Genomic DNA, 16,547 nt, shown 5'->3' with positions numbered 1-16,547 from the left:
GCAGCAGTGAGGTGCGAAAGATCAACACATGAATAATGATCCTTTCCAGATTATTGTCGTGGCTTACGAGCATAAACAGGGCCTTAAGGTGGGCAACATAGTGGCTGCTGTTCCTTCTTTTGTCGAACCTCGCGCATATCGTCTATGTTCAGTGTAAATAAGCTACGAATCATGAAGACCGGATCTGACACCCTTTTTCTTATGGAGGCAGAACTAGACTGGGGTGCATATCAGGGATTACTAGCCCCAACATAAACATGCCATTGACATTCAGGGAAAGCCAATGGAAGAACCCTAATAATGGTGGTCAGCTGCACAACAGTGCCCGGCGTCTCGCTCCTCTAGCCGCGGCAGTGCTCTCAATGCTTTCTCTATGCAGCCCTCCGAGCGGTACATGATTTTTATACTTCTGAGAAGTGTAGAAATATGTAGGTCGGAGTGTATGTAGGCCATATAAGCTGCCTTCTGCCGCATCACCCCTGCTTGCAGCAACGCTCACACAGTTTCCCTTTAGTATTTATCACCACCAATTAAGCTCAAAACGAGCGGCACCACACAATCAACATGGCACCTACGACAAGAGCAAAGTCTGACAGAACGAAGACCGCTGTAACTCAGCGAAAAGGTCGCTCCAACAAAAGAATCGCTGCGAAGACTCCACCCCGGCTACGAAAGCAAGAGGCTACGAAGACAACGACATCACCAAGATCAAAACCTTCTCGCAAATCAGTATCCGCGTCGACTACGGCACCTCATATGGGCGAGAGCGATGCCACGCATAGGTATCAACAGCTGGACTCAGTAAAGGACGAGATTCGCATCCTCAGCCTTCTTCCGGGGAGACCAAATGATGCCGTCGAGACCACGATATCCGTTGCTTGCCTGGACGACGACCCTTACTACGAGGCGCTATCATATGTATGGGGTGACTCAAGGCCAGAATTCTGTCGATGGATTAGGGTGGATGGCCAGAAGAGGTGGGTCACGCAGAATCTGTGGGCAGCCCTGAGGCGACGTAAGTGCGGGCAATACTATAACTCCAGAAAATATTCTGCCGAGGGAGCTCTTACTGATAGGAGAGGCAATAATTATAGTACGAAGAACAGACGAGGAGCGAAAGCTTTGGGTGGACGCTCTTTGCATCAATCAGAAAGACGACGTCGAAAAATCTCACCAGGTCGCAATGATGTCTCAAATCTACTCAAAGACTGCTATGTGTCTCGCCTGGCTAGGGGACTTTGAGAGCGATGCAACCAACGTACCATTCACCAGACAAGCTGCTAAAGTGCGTGCGTCCCAGGAGCAAAGAACGCACCATGAAGATCCTCTCTCCATCAAAGAGTCTCCAATCGGCACAACCAACATGATTTCAAGATCAGACGCGGAACATGCCTTAATTCTAATCAAAAAGCTGAAGAGGAAGGGTGCGGATGGTCATTTCACTATGAAGGGTGACGATGTACCCCCCGGATGGGTCCACGTAGTAAAGAGCGAAGTTGACGGGCTGGAAAAGCTCATGAGACTTGAATGGTGGCAAAGCATCTGGACTGTCCAAGACCTCGTCCTTCCCACTCGACTAAAATTCATTTGTGGATCACTAGAATGGATACACCAAGATAAAGGTAATAACATAGGTCACCACGGTCCTATGAGCGGATGCTGTCGAGAGAGATAACATCATCAATGCCGTACTTTTGGGCTGTCACCGATCATTATGATGGAGATACACGATTTGTACGACAGATGTACAGGCCTCTTCGTCTCGATGATGCTGTCGACATGTTTCGACACCGTCACTCCCATGATGAGAGAGACAAGGTTTTTGCGCTGCTCGGAATGGTTAGTCCAATGGCAAGACACTTGCTTGACTATTCACTGTCAAAAAGAGAAGTGTACACGAGATTCACCCGCTATTCGATTCTTTCGGCAGACAACCTTAGACCGCTGCTGAGATCCCACGAGGACGATAGGGACTGCAATTTGCGGTCTTGGGTGCCCGACCTCGCCATCACCATCCACAATGGAGGTGGAATTGCTAAGAAACGAGGCCTTAGACGGGATTATGTCCAATTCAATGCCTCGAAAGGCAGACAACTAGACATGAGTCTCAGTCAAAAAGACGAGCTGAAGATTTGTGGAGTCAAGACTGACCGGATCAAGGCCGCGTCACTAAACTTTGGCCCATCCAGGGAAACTCTTTTCGCTGAAGGGGTGTGGGCACTATGGCGCATGTTTCTTGAAGAGAACCCAGCCCTGGACTTGGAGAGGTATCCTGGTGGAGAGACATATGATCAAGCCTTCATGCGCACCTGTCAATATGACATATACGAAACGCCGTACAGAGTTCGAAGAATACGGGCCGATGATGACAGGAACACGTTTTCTCACATTTTCCACAGGCATGTCTTCTTGAGATCCCGATTTTTCATCACATACGGGGGCAGGATAGGGATCGGTTGCCCTGACACTCAGGTGGACGACGTCATTTACATTCTCTCCGGGGGGGACGTGCCTTTTATTCTGCGCGAGCATCAGAAAGACGTTGTTGCAAGGCAATACACTTATGTTGGAGACGCGTATGTCCACGGTATAATGGATGGAGAAGCTATAGAAGATGATGTCCAATGGGAGCGGATCACGATTGTGTAATCAGCAGGAAGAGAAACCAGTAATAAGAAGACAAGTACTACGGAGAGAAAGAGAGGCTGTACAGCATAGGATCTTGTTCCAACACTCTTTATTATCTTTTATGTCGAATTTTGTGGATGGAACGAGTCGAATAAGAAGTTGGTGTTATCATTGAGGTGTTCGTCTCTTTTCCTACGCCTCAGGTCAACAAATCTTGATCAAAGCGGCAGGCTGAGATTCATGAGCCTCCGCGCTTGAACCTCTAGCTGTTTTGCTCGTTGTGATTGCAACTGCCCAGATGAGCAGACCGTGAAAGACCAATCGACAGTGACGAGGTGCATTACAGAATCCTCGACGCGTCACAGCTGCCCAGTCTAGCACTCTTTGCCTCACCGTCAAGAATGATCTCACTAACAATCTTCCCCGTGCCAGGGCCATTCTGGATTCCCCAGCACGTATGACCAGCTGCCACAAGCAAGCCCTTAGTGCCGCCCACCTCACCAATAAATGGCCCTCCCTGAGGCAAATAACACGCCTGCCGTGCAAGGACCTCTCCATCGCTCCCCAGCTCATCACTGATGCCTCCCACCTGGCTTATGATATCCTCACACCGGGCCCTATCAACTTCGACCTCCGCCGTCGTCAAGGGCAGCGGCACCGTCAAGTCTGTAGGACCACAGGCATAGGCTGTGCCATCCGGCCTCGCGTAGATCTCCGGCTCTACTACCTGCGTCTTCTTAATGGGGATTTGCGCCGCAGGCGTGCCCCTCGCGTTCGGTGGCGTCGGTGCAGGGAACCCCGGCGGGAGCGCAATGGATGTGAACAGGGCGTACGCCGACACTGGTCTCGGCGTCTTGATGACGACGCTATGTGCGCGGGAGGCAGTGACGGGCACGTTGGGGAGCAGGCGAGATGTCCATGGCCCAGCGGCTACGACACAGTCTGTCGTCGGGAGCTGCGTCTCCTCCTTCCCGTCCTTGATATAAGTGACGCTCTCTACCTTGCGGCCATCCTTGCTCTTGTTGACGGCTGTCACTCGAGCGCCCGTGATGACCCTGACGCCCTTTTCTTCGGCCAGCTGGGCCATGCTGCGGGTGAAGAGCTCTGGGTGGACCTGGGCAGTGTTGTCCGGCGTGCCCATGCCTTCGTATGCGGCGAGCGACTTCTCGGTGTCAAGCCAGTCCAGATCCTCTGGTGCGCCAAGGTTCTGAAGAGCCTTGATCTTCTTGCGGTGATCCTTGTGGAGGCCCTTGGTGACCTCATCCTGGTCTTTTGCATCAGCCACCTCTTTGCTGACCCTACTATTGTCGTCCTTTAAGAGTCCAGACGGCAAACGAGCCTGACACTCCACCTGGCTCGCGAAACAGCGGCGGTAGCCCCATCGCTTGTCACCACCATGCTCCTTGGATAATTCATCATGCAGCCTGAAGCTCAGAGGCACAATGTTGGACGGAAAAGCCCACAGCGCAAGAAGCCCTCCGGCCTTGCCACTCGCACCTCCAGCAATGCCCTCATGGGAAGGGTTCTTCCTCGAGGCACCTGTGGCCGGGTCGGCCAGGGTCGCCGGGTCTTGTATGCTGTCCTCGGTGCGACCGCCTGCGCTAGTGGACGAGGCTTCTAGAAGCGTGATGCGGTGTGTGTCTGGGTTGTATGAGGGGTGGCGAGTGAGAAAGTAGGCTGTGCAGCAGCCGATGATGCCGCCTCCTATGATGGTGATGTCCTTTTGCGCCGGGTCGGACATGGTGAAAAGACTGTTCTTCTTCCTGCGGGGCGTGGTAAGGGACCGAAGTGGACGTATGATAGCTAAGTTCATCCGACCTAAGCACAAGATTTCAATATCGAGGAGTGGTTGTCACACAATATGGTTGGGAATTCAAAGGGCATGGTGTGCTGCGGATTGGGAAAAAAGTTGTGTGACGTCGTTTTACCGTTGGAGAGGCTCAACTTTGGTGGGGCTGGTGACCTCATCTCAACTACAACCTCACTGTGCACTTCATGTGTAGGAATTACACCTGCTGATTTACAGGCCTTTCTTCACCTTTGCCTGATCTTTCCATGTTGCTGCAAAGGGATAGCAGACTATCCTTTTCTTCTTTCTTTTCCCCTCTCCAAGATTTGAAGGTTCAATTTCTGGTCTCTGGGGGGAAAGACAAGCAAGCACATAGTAAGACATGAGCTTATTCAGGCGAGTATTAATAATGAGCATGCGGCCTGATCATACGTCGGTAGTTTTCATAATATGAGAAAATAAAATAAAAAAGTCTTGCAAGTGGCATGCATAGAAACTCACTCCTTTTCTGTCCATGTCTTATTTCCTTGAGAATGATAACAGACAACGTCAGCCTGTGCAAAGGAGGCCCTAATTAACATCAATCTTCGAGGGGGCTACACCTCATGCATGATTTGATCCATTTTCCAAGCCCTGCCTGTCATGATGCCATTCACTCTTTTGTCGAAAGAAGAAACAAAAATTAGAAGAAAAAGAAAGAAAAGAACTCGCAACCCCTTCCACAACGCATCGTAATGACTTTTTCTCCAAAGACTGAGTGATCAGCCAAGTCGCTAAAGTCACCCCAACAAATTCCCCCAAGGAAAAAGAAAAAGGAAAAGAAGAAGCAGAAAAGAAAAGAGGCACCACTAGACTAGACCTCGCCCAACAGCTTCAAGTACCCAGCACAAGGGTCCACCGCCCACTTGACCGTGACCACCCCCGGATAGAGGCTCCGCAGCAGCTGGTGCGCGCTGTGCGCCTGGGCCCGCATGCTCCCAAACCGCCACTCCAGCGTCCGCCAGCCGTTGCCCTCGGCCAGGACCAGAACCTCCTCCGTCTGATACTCAAAGTACTGGTCAAAGAGGTCACCCAGCCACTGCCGGTCCACGATGGCCGCGGGGCCCGAGATGACCACGACGCGCGACGTCGGGTTCTCGTAGCTCTGCGCCGCCGTCCGGTGCCGGTTCCACTTGGCGTGGATGCGGCGGCCGCCCACCCTGAAGTCGCCGCGGCTTGCGATGGTGAGGAGGCGCTGGGCCTCGGTGGGGTGGTAAAAGATGACTTTGGCGGCCGAGGTGCGGTGCGAGAGGGGCCCTCGGTTGGTGTGCTGTGGTGGTGGTGGTCCAGGCAGGGCAGACATCGAGGCACCGTAGTGGTGGGCTGGGCTGGGGTCTTGTGCCTGGCGTTGCTGGTGCTCGTGCTGCTCTTCGCCCAGTGGGCTGTTGATATAGGTGCTCCAGACCCGCCCCATTCTGTGCTGGGCGATGGCCCGCAGGAGGGTCTGGTAGCTGCACCGGGCGGGCAGGTTGGTCAAGAACAAGGCACAATTCTCCTCGTTGGGGATATTGGCCGACTGGTTCTTTGGGTTCTCAGGGTTGCCCTCATAGTTGTCTGAGATGCCCTTTTGCTGTCGCAGGGCCCGCTCTTGGTCACTCAACGGCCGTTTGGGTGCCTTGGGGTACAGGACCGCGGTCATTGGCTTGAAGATTCTGTGACGTTTTTCTATAGAAGAACCGTCCTCGGGTCCCCATATCTTTGGTAGATGTCCTTGGATCAGACTCTGCCCAACATCTTGCTCAGAGCCAGGCCCAAGCCGTGGGTCTTGAGGACCCATCTGCTGGGCTGTACTGTTGGCCTCGACCCAGTCTGAAGGAGGCACAAAGCCAGCAGGGTTTGCGCCTCCGACCTGGCTACCTCCTTGCCTCTGTAAATTGACCCTTGGGCTGCGCCAATCAGACAATTCAGTGACCCATGACTGGCCAGGGCGGGTGACGGTCAGGCTCTTCTGGGCGTCGGTGATATCGGCAACCCGCTCAATCTTCTCAATACTAGTAGCACCTCTTGGAGCAGCTGACTGCATTGAGGTATCCCCATCGCTCAGACTTGTAGTAGACCGTAGTGTATTGTGATTGGGGCCAGCAGAATCAAGGCTGGCGAGAAAGGCTTCTCTACTTGTATCTTTCGATGATGCAACATGATCTCCGGCGGGGAAGTAAGGACCAAGGTCAGTCGACTCCGAAAAGGCTGTAGTCGTGTGGCTTGGGGTGTCGTCGTTGGCAACCACCCTACCACTTTGTGAGTTGAAGCCTGACGCACCCTGCTGAGTGAGTGGGAAGTTGAGCAACCTGTGGGGCTCGAGGAATGCTGCGTAGCCATCATCAGGAGCATGACTATTGTGACTGGCAGAATTTTGATCGTCGTCCGAAAGCCGATCGAGCGCCGAGTGCTGGGCCCTCTTCCTGGCCCAAATCTCTCGCGAAGCCGTCTGCTGGAAGTTGGTCTCTTCAATATTAGAAGAGGTGCTGGGAAGGCCGCTGAAGCCAGTAAGGCCCCTCGGAAAGACCGACGAGGTAGAACTATTCAAGACATTTGGGGCGCAGGCTTCCGAACCCAAATAAGTGACTGTCTTCTTGGATTCGGACCCGGCTGGAAAGAACCGTGACTGCGAGAGCGTTGAGGAGCTAATGTTTCGGTTCTTGCCGCTCAAAAGGTCAGTCGATCCATTCGGTTCTCTCGGATTCTTCTGTGAACTGCCTGCGATCATATCTGCCTCGGTTACAGGGAGGATGGGCGAAGGTGGCATAGTTTTGCCTGATGTCGGCAAGGGCTTCAAATCCCAGAGGTTGGGCAAAGCCGTTTTGGGGTATCTAATGTCGATAGGCATCTTGAGCCCTGGAGCCTTGTCTCCCATGATGTCTTTCTCGTTGGAGAACAGATGTTGTGGCACGCTGTCGTCATCTATATTGTCACAGGGTGCTGTTGGCTGCTCTGGCTGGCTGATGGTATGCCGCTGCTGAGGGAAGGTAATGTCGACTGGAGTGGAGCTATTGCTGGACCTATCGCTGACATCCAGCGTTGACTTGATGATGTTTGTATTAAGCTTGGTGGCAGGATAGCAGCGCTGATGTCTGATGTGAGGTTTGTTCAAGTCTCCCATCTTTGCAATCCACAGGGAGTCCATGCCACTGGGCAACGCCAGGTCCTGCGCGTACTTTAAAGGCATGTTGACGACTTGCTGAGGTCAACTTTGAAACAAATATGGAGTCAGAACTGATAAGTTAGAGCTGTGAATTGATAAAGCATTTGGGTTTGCTACCACCTACTGGACAGCACTTTTGTGCTTCGTGTATGGTAGTGTAATATTCTTGTAGTGTATAACCAATGCAGGTTCTTCTGTATAGGTTGTTAAAAGGAAGGAGAGCGCGCTTGGCTCAGGCCAAGAAACAGAGAGTAGGTTTGGCCTGTGTGGGATTCCAAAGAAAAGTTGTGGATGAGGCAATACTAGATAGCTGTCCAAACTTACTTGCTGGACTGTGTGTAGAGAGGTATGGATAGGGAAGTGGTGGGGCTGAAATCAGGACAGTCCAGGTTGCTCCAGAGATCAATTTTTATCTTGCCAGCCAGCACTTTGCCAGTGAGTCACTTGATATGCCAGAATTCAACAGAAAAGTGTGATTGAAGAGATGACTGACTGAATGGTAATAGACAACAATAGCAGTGACGAGTGCAGGGACAGCAATACAGGAAGTATAATTACTGGGAGTCGCGAGAGTCAACAAGTCATCGGGAAAGAGCAGGCGCATAGCTGGTAAGCTGGAAATATTGAGAAGGAAATAATGGATTTCTCTTGCACTAGAATAGAATGTTCTGGTCAAAAGAACCCTCAAGGAGATGGCCTGTGGTCATCAATGCAGGTGGGTATCTGAGTGATTCACAAGTGATATACGCACCATAATGCTTTGGAAATCATTCACTGACATTCAGTGAATGGCTGAGAGAGCTGTTATGGTGGGACCTCTACGAAAAGCTAAGACAAGTCCGTGCAGTACAAGTGCCGGAGGACGAAGTCAAGAATCAGATATGAAAGTATGCTCTCTCCTGGCTGATCATCAACAGGTCCCTGTCTCCAAAAGGGACACAACCATCGTCAAGAAACCGGGTTTTATAGATCAACAGACACAACTCAGCTCACATTTGGCGTTATTGTCCAGACCAGAAGCAAGAAGGCATCATTACATCTCATGAGACTGGAAATGAATAAACAGTCTTCTCAGAACTAGCATTGCATGCTTCAAGACACGTCGAGAAGTATTCTAGAAAATGTAGAGCGAGGTGATCATACTGGAAACACCCTGCCAATATTCACGGGAAAATGGAAATAGAAAGTTTGATTATCCCAAGACCAACAACACCTTGCAATCACAAGCCCAAACGCCGAGATATGCAGGTGCGCTTCTAATTTTGGGGGGGTTGGGGGGGTTTGAAGCCAACGCTGCCCATTCCATGCCCAACGTAAAAGACTGAAAAGCACAGTTGAGACCAATGAGGCCCTCAACAACGGAAATCGAACTCCCACGACCAGGTTCCAGACTCTCTAGAGATCACCAAAAACCTCCTCAACAACATCTCCCAGCATCCTCAACCCAAAACACTTGGCCACGTTCCGATACACTTTCAACCGCCTCAACACCTCGTCCCGCCTTATACTTTCCACCCAGCTCCCCGAGCAGACACAGTGTTCCATGAACTCGTTGACCCGCAGGGCACCGCACTTGGCGCACTTGAGGTCCTGGCACGCCCAGCTCGCCACGAAGGCCTCGATATTAGCAACAAGCCTCTCCTCCAGGTCGTTACGGTTATAGTCTGCTTCGCAGAACGTGCACTTCCACGCGACCGGCTCGTTCGGGTTGTCAGGGGAGGGCAGGAGGTCCTCGTCGCGGCAGAAATCGAGGTCCCGTGCCATCGTGCAGTTCTCGCAGCTGACCTGTGCCAGCTTGAGAGACTCGGATGGGTTCTGGAATGCCCCTTCCTTGCTGAACTCGCGCACATCGAACAGCGCGAGCAGGTCTTTCCGGATATGCCGAGCGTCGGTGACGATGTTCTTGTCGAGTGACAGGATTTGCATGAGCATCTTGACAAGCTCAAGGACCGCGTTGCTGTGGCTGAGGTTCAGGTGCGAGCCTGGGAGCGTGGGGAAGGTATAATCAACTGCAAGTTCCGGGTGTAACAGCTCGCGCTTCTGTGTCGCCAGCAGACCCTGGATATCACGCCTGAGGGGCTTCTCATAAGCCTTGTCAAGGATGATGCCACCCGTAAACTCGTCATCTTGGCTGTCGCGGTTGTGAGGGAGCTGAGTGAGACGCGGTGTTGAATTAGGATCAGAGCCGAACATGGGACGCTTGAGGTTGTGCATGAGGGTGATGAATTCAATGACCCAGTCGGCGAAGGTGGGTTGCAGCCGGACAGGCAGGAAGGTCGACATTTGCCAGTGCATGATTGTCTCGAGCTTTTGTGTCTCGGCCTCGATGATCTGTTGCGTAGCCTTGCCGCCATAGTTGAACTCGTCGTACCAGACGAGGTAGTCCCAATACTCCTTGATCTCCAGGTCAATGAAGTGGAACAGCGGCTTACCCTTGATCGACTTGAGGATATACTGGCTGTATGCATAGGCGTTCCCTATTTCCGCCTTGGTTGTTTGCAGCAACAACCGATTGGCGTTTGCAAAGATGACCTGTGAACCCACACGTCGAAAGTCTGCCATAAGTTGTTGGAAAGCCTTGCGCGACATCATCTGCACGTAGTAATGCAGAGCACGGTCATAAAGGAAGGAGTCCGGGTTCTCAACCCATCGAACAAGGTGCTGAACCATGACATCCGCCATCTCGTTGCCCCTGCATGCCTCTGCCCACCAGCCCTTGACCATCTCCCGAAGGACCTGAATGCCTGCGTTGGCGAAGGCATTGTCCGAAGATAGCACCTCTGTGCCTTCTCCGCCCGTTCCGTCACCAGCAGGATTGAGGGCCACGGAGTCTGCGCCTTCTAGTTCGTTGATGAGTGACGATGTGAGAATCGTGTTGATGGCCAGGTTCTTGACGTCGAGATCGATACAAACAGACGAGTACGTGCCAGGAGTATTGACCGAGGGCATCTGCACCGTCTCCAAAGAACCGGTGATATCGTCCTCCTCATATCCAGCATGGTCAGGGCGAGGCCCAGCAGACCACCATAGAACTACATTGTTGCTCTGTAGGCGTCTCGCATATGCGACATCGATCAAGAAGCGCGGATCCTCCCGCTCGAGGTTGCAAAGCGGTATATCAGCGTACCTTGCCAGGGCAGTAAGATGCAGTATCCACGGTCCAAGTCCAAGGTAGTGATGGATCAACCGCTTTGCGACGACAGATTGCCATCCGAGAGGCGGTAACGAGCTGTCGTCGACGTTGTACTTGAGCGGCAAGACAGGCATCTCGCCCAGGATTGGGACGTCATGCACCAGCAAATTCCTCTGCGATGACTGAATCACCATGATAAGCGGTTTGGTCTCGTCCTTTCTCATTTTCTTGACCACATCGCCAATTTCAAGGAAGGCCTTGCGTCGGGTTGTCACCTGCGTGATCTTGAAGGTCAACTTCTCCTGGTACGGAAAGCACTCTTTCCAGTTAGACCCGTCGACAGCAGCTTGTTCTGCATGTCGTGCTCGTAGATCCGAGTACATCTTCGTGATGTTGGGCAGGTCCTGGCCGCTCTCTTTGTTCTTGTGCAACGTAATGACATGTGCTGCATCGCCTGTGCTGGAAAAAATGCCAAAGATCTGCCTCTCGCCGGAGCTGATATGCGATAGGTAGATGAACGCCATCTTCGATCCGCTGAGGTACATCTTGGGCTTCGCCGGCCGTATCAGGCTTGGCAGTTCGAAGCCTTGATCCAGACCTTGACCCAGTACACCAGGCTTGCTCTCATCAATGGTGCACAAGTTTCCCAGCCGCAGCACAGCGCGGATATTCAGCGGCACCTGCCTCTCATACACGCCCTCCACACTGGGATGGTTGAAGAGAAGCGAAAATTTCTCCGACTCGGCAAAGTAGACGTCCTCAGGCACCGTCAGCTTGAACAGATGCACTGAGGAGTGTCCATTCGGCAGTGTGTGGCTGACTTGCTCGACGTCGCAGCCCTCAATCTCAATCTCCGGAAGATCCTTACTCTTCAGGTTCAAGAAGACCTGGCGGGGCACTTTGATTTTGACGGTGTGTATCTTGTTGTCTATGAGCACGTACGCCATCACCAGCCCGGGCGTGTCTGTTGGCCTAAGCTGGAGGAGCTGCCAGGTATTCCGGAAGGTAACCTCGGCTTGGTCTCGGAAAGCCTGTTGAATGTTATTCTCGGGCGCACGTCGAGCACCAAAAAGATGCCTTCGTCGGATGCGGGCTTGCTTTTGGATCTTCCATTTCTTCTTCTGATACTCCAAGAAGGCAGCGTAGTCCTCGGAAGGATTTGGTTTGACCTTGGGTAGAGTAGAAAAGGGATCGAGATTCTCTTCCGGCTCCGGTGATTTTCTCTTCTGCGCAGCAGGTCCCTTTTGAGAAGCCGCGACTACCTCGGCGACTGGTTTGGGCTTCAGCAGCTGCGTACCAAAGTCTTCTAGATCTGCAAGGGTTCTGTTCTTGATGTTTGTAACATCCTCGAGGGGACCTCTGGTGAACAGATCCGTAAGCTTCTTTTGCTTCATCTTGTCATCCTTGATATTGATCCTTCTCTGCAGCCAGTCAGGATGTGGCACCCGTGGCACCGGGTTGCGAATTTTCTGAAGCGCTGCCGGAATCGTAATCAGTTTTTGGATGACGGAGCCCAGGCGCTCCAGGTAGTAGTCCCAGTCAAGTAGTGCCCTCGGGTCCGTATCTGTTGGCACTTCCTTCAGCCACTTCGCCAAATACAACCGCTTGACGTCTGGCTCGGCCGAGAAGATGGCCACGGGAACGGCACGTTCCGTGACGGGGGCATTCTTGGGTCTCGAGCAGATAATGAACTTGCAGTTCAATCCCTTGTCTTTGATCATGCCTTCGCCCAGGAAGTCAGCCAGACGCTTGGCAGTAGTGATGGACGTCGACTTCTGCGTGCCGTACTCCTCAAGAGTCTTGGACATGCTGCGGTTCTCCGAAATGAGCTCCATGAGTTCCTCGTCCGCGAGTGTCACACCCTTACTATGGAGCACGTCCAGCCAGCGGTTGGCAACCTTGGCGACGGCAGCGTAACACTCGGCAAGCGTGGACCCTTCCAGGAAGAACTTGAAGATTTGCTGCTGGAAGATCTTGATGAGCTTCAGCTCTCCTCTCCGCTTGACCTCGAAACCTTTGAGCTCCGCGAGACTGCCGTCGTCGTTGAACACTGCATAACGTTTCTTGAGATTCTTGTCCTCCTCTTTGGAGGTGGGCAAGACCATCGCCTTGTACGGACCGTCAACTTCGAAGAAGATGGAGTTGTCGCTGTGAGTCTCGTATTTGAAGGTCTTCTGGTCCACCAGAGTCTGGTATTGATGATTGGTGAATTTGTCGTGGACAAGATGGTTCAACATGACACAAGGATAGGAGATTGTCAGCTTCTTGCCGCCCTTCATCTTGAATGCAAAGTTCTCGGGAAATGTGGCTGGCAGCATACACCAGATACCATCTGTATCCAGCTCAAGTGGTCGGCCAAGCCGTTCGACGAGGCCCCGAGCCAGCTGGATGATGGTAGCTCCCGTCAAACAGGTAACTCCAGCCATCTCCATGGAGTACCATCTCGACCCCTTTCGCATGACATAGCCGTAGAAGGAATTGAGGATGACCTTGTGCGCCAGCTGCAAAGAGTCGAACAGGATGATCATCTTCTTGGCGGCATCGATGTCTGTACCGGAGGCACCCGAAGACTTGAGAGACTCCGTCTTGCCCTTCCATACCTTGGCCTTGCCTTTGTAATCGTACCGTCGGTCGCGAAAATCACGCACGGTGTTGATGTAGAAAGGATTCTCCCGTTGACAGATGATAGCCTCTCTGACGGTGGTTGTTGAGTCGTGGATCTTGTGGTAGACCTTCTGCGAGTAGAGTTGCAGACGTTTCCTTACGAGATTCGCCTGCTCTTCTGCCGATAGGTCCTGAAAGGATCGCATCGGCGAATTTGGCCATTTGCCCGGGAATCTCTCATTCTCCAGGGCGTGCCTGATCATATTGTACTCGTCTCGCTTCGCCGGAAGATATTCTCCTCTCCACGCCCATGGCAATCTCCTATCACAAGTCTTGCCGGGTCTGTTGAAATCGCAGGCAGCACAATCTGACTCCTGTATCATAGAGTCCGGCTGCAACCTGTTTGTAGTCATGATGTTGGGATACATGGATGCGACATCCAAATGGTAGATCAGAGGCCTCTCGCTCCTGTTCGGGGTTGCCTTCAGCTGGTTCAGCCGCGCGAGGATCTGTGCCTTGACCTCGTCGTAGTTCTCCACATCTTCAAGCTTCTTCTTCTCCTCGATCGTGATGACGAACTTCAACGCATTGTCCAGATCCTTGATAAGCTCGTCAACTGCGCCAGTGTCCACAGCAAAATTGACTGGTATGTCCGCTCGGAAGACACCAGCCTCGATACTCTCGACGTGGCCACCAACATACGTCTCGGATTCAAGCAGATGGCCTTCCCAGAACGCTTCCTTGGGCGACACATGCTTATTCGGGAGTACGATCTCATGGGTGTATGCCTGGACCATCAACAACATCTCGCAAAGGGTTCCAGTACCCTTTCGTTCGGTGTCGTCGGGTCCTAGTGGAATGATGGTGCACAGCGAGAAGATAAAAGGGTGCACATATTTCATGTATAGGTAGTATGTTGCCACTGCATCGGACACTGAGTACTCAGCCAGTGTCTGTGGCCTCTCGGCAGCGTAAGGTGTCATCAACTCCGGATCAAGCTCGTCAGGGTCGTATCCAAGCTTCGCGACCGTGACAGCCTTCAGGCCACGACTGCCCTGCGGGAGGTAACTGTCTCGGTTGACCCAGTGGAAACAGTCCATGTGGGCGCTGTAGTTTGACTTGAACTGGTCCTCACTGTCCTTCTTCCAGCCGATCTCGTGGTACATGTCGATGCCGTTGATGCTCGCTCTCGCCTCCACGAATGGCCAATCGAAGAAGTCACCGTTGTATGTCGCGATGACAGTGGGCCTTGCCTCCTTGATGTGCATGAAGAACCGCTCGATGACAGCGCGCTCGTTCGGCTCGTTGAAAATCATAAAGGGTCCTGGGTATTCTGGTTTGGGCGTATACTCAAAATCGGCGATGTCTTCTGATACCACTTCCCGATTGGTAATGAGAAACCCCTGTCCATCGATCATGTACGAAATCATCATGATCTGGTCGACTGCAGCATCGGGAAATTTCAGCGGTGCTTTGCAGGTCTCAATATCGTAGGCCATGACGACAGGGTCGGCCATGGCGAGATGCTCTTCATTGCATGTCATTGTGGTCACGCCATGCTTTGCTTCGACAAAGTACCATTTCCCCACCCGGATGCCTATTTTCTGTCATGAGTATTGCTGTGAGCCACAAGAGTAGAAAGGCAAGAGAACTGACCTTTGTCTATCATTACTCTCACATAGTATGGAACGTCGTATTCTCTTATATCAACAATGAAATCGCTGGCATCGGAAATAGAAGTATTGAGTCGCCGGTCGTCATCTCGTGAGTTGTCGTCAAAAAGGTCAAAATTGCCGTTGCTTGCCCTGTTCGATTGTCAGCGTTTTTCTTTCTTTCCCTCCCTCTTCTCTCTCTCTCTCGTCGAGAGCCATCGTCCGCCTTCAGGTGGGGTGATACTCACGCAGCAACCTCCGCATAGGTATCCATAGCGTCCATGCCCTTCTTATTCCTCTCCGCCAGCGGCATGATGTCCCTCCGAGCCGCCAGCAGGTCGCTCACGTTCGCGAACCTCAGCTCCAAGAACGTTCGCCTGTATCCCAGCAGATGGTTCGGCATTTTCAGGTCCTCCCTCTCGACCCTCCTCACGCTCTTCACGACGCCGCCGCCGGGAACCCGCTTGCACCACTCCTCAACCTCCATCTCACGGCCCTTCCGCACCGCGATGAGAAAGTACGGCTCGTACTCGATCGTCGCCTTGAAGGTGGCGCCGTCCTCCTCGATGAAGTAGCAGTCGAGCGCGGCCCGGCCGCCGCCGCCCGGCACGCGGGGGTCCTCGAGAGAGGTCGGCTGCACGTTGACGAGCCAGCCCTCGCGAGGACGGCCCGCCTCGTACCGCGCAAAGCCCATGTTCTCATCTATAGAGTGGGCAAGGCGCGTGCGCTCCCATTTCTCGTCGGCAGATGTCGCCTCAGCGCGATTTGTGGAGGAGGTGAAGGTTCGTGTCCTGGAGCCGCCGTGGTAGGATTGCTTGCCGCCCCGTCCGCCACGGAACCCCTTCTGGGGCCGGCGGAGGGAGGTATTTGGCATGGCGTTAGACAGAAGGGGTCCTGTCTGTAGGAAGAAGTACTGAGGATTGGTCGAGGGGCCTTAGGTCGGTAGGGTGAGATCGTGACCGAGAATGTGCAATGGCTCGGTTTTGAGAGGGCCAACGCGTGTGTAATGAGGAATTGAAGACGTGAAAGGGACTCGATGCGAGTGTAAAGAGTGCATACGAGTGAACTGATCAGGGGGAACAAAAGGGTATAAGTAAACAGAAGAAGGGAAAAGGGACCATCAGTAGGACTTCATGAATTTTCGTCCATCGGCGTGTCAGCAAAAACCAACATGGTGTTGTTGGCTGCTGCAAGTGAAATATCAAAGTGGTTCCCCTCGGAATCTGCTTGACGCGTCTAGAGTGCAGTGCTGGACCGCGTCTACACGCGCCGCACTTTGCAGGGCGCTGGGGGGCCTGTACAGAGGTACATCGAGCCCCATAAAAGCCTAGCTCGATGTTGCCCCACGTCCTGGCTGCATGAGCTAGCTGCTATCCCTGCAGGCTGCACAGACCAATTGGCATGGTCTTTTGACTGTGGTGGAAGACGTCAGTATGATGAACTTTTAATTCAGTCCTCATTGTGCCGACGAAGATCTCTGCAACAAGAGAACTTCGATGTAGCCCGCCATGTCCGCCTCACCCTCGTCACCTAAGCAGACTACCCCCATCGACCGCGAAC

General features: G+C 52.8%; 5 protein-coding genes across 5 annotated transcripts; 2 read left to right on the top strand and 3 right to left on the bottom strand.

Moving 5' to 3' along the window:
* Nucleotides 1-780: 780 nt before the first annotated feature.
* M406DRAFT_233130 (uncharacterized protein) lies at nt 781-1,237 on the top strand (the record flags this gene model as incomplete). The annotated part of the gene is made up of 2 exons (XM_040915932.1): nt 781-1,015; nt 1,095-1,237. Coding segments are annotated over 2 exons (378 nt in total), but the record flags the coding sequence as incomplete, so codon positions are not given.
* Nucleotides 1,238-2,018: 781 nt separating this feature from the next.
* On the top strand, nt 2,019-2,696 carry M406DRAFT_323213 (uncharacterized protein). The gene has a single exon (XM_040919747.1). It carries the CDS (start codon nt 2,101-2,103, stop codon nt 2,647-2,649), a length of 549 nt encoding a protein of 182 aa, XP_040774544.1. The 5' UTR covers nt 2,019-2,100; the 3' UTR covers nt 2,650-2,696.
* A 290-nt stretch (nt 2,697-2,986) lies between these two features.
* M406DRAFT_230435 (FAD dependent oxidoreductase) lies at nt 2,987-4,333 on the bottom strand (the record flags this gene model as incomplete). The annotated part of the gene is made up of 2 exons (XM_040915838.1): nt 2,987-4,125; nt 4,222-4,333. Coding segments are annotated over 2 exons (1,251 nt in total), but the record flags the coding sequence as incomplete, so codon positions are not given.
* Nucleotides 4,334-5,270: 937 nt separating this feature from the next.
* Nucleotides 5,271-6,233, bottom strand: M406DRAFT_262487 (uncharacterized protein; the record flags this gene model as incomplete). Its single annotated transcript, XM_040917516.1, has 2 exons — nt 5,271-5,631; nt 5,758-6,233. The coding sequence occupies 2 exons, from the start codon at nt 6,231-6,233 to the stop codon at nt 5,271-5,273; spliced, it is 837 nt and encodes a 278-aa protein (XP_040774542.1).
* Nucleotides 6,234-8,993: 2,760 nt separating this feature from the next.
* M406DRAFT_262072 (DNA polymerase epsilon) lies at nt 8,994-15,861 on the bottom strand (the record flags this gene model as incomplete). Its single annotated transcript, XM_040917489.1, has 3 exons — nt 8,994-14,932; nt 14,992-15,140; nt 15,236-15,861. 3 exons carry the CDS (start codon nt 15,859-15,861, stop codon nt 8,994-8,996), a joined length of 6,714 nt encoding a protein of 2,237 aa, XP_040774541.1.
* Between the last annotated feature and the right edge of the window lie 686 nt (nt 15,862-16,547).

This window comes from Cryphonectria parasitica (assembly GCF_011745365.1).
Source record: "Cryphonectria parasitica EP155 unplaced genomic scaffold M406scaffold_6, whole genome shotgun sequence".
NCBI lineage: Eukaryota > Fungi > Ascomycota > Sordariomycetes > Diaporthales > Cryphonectriaceae > Cryphonectria > Cryphonectria parasitica.
The sequence above is the reverse complement of the archived record's forward strand: the minus strand, read 5'-3'. Positions and strand labels throughout refer to the sequence as shown.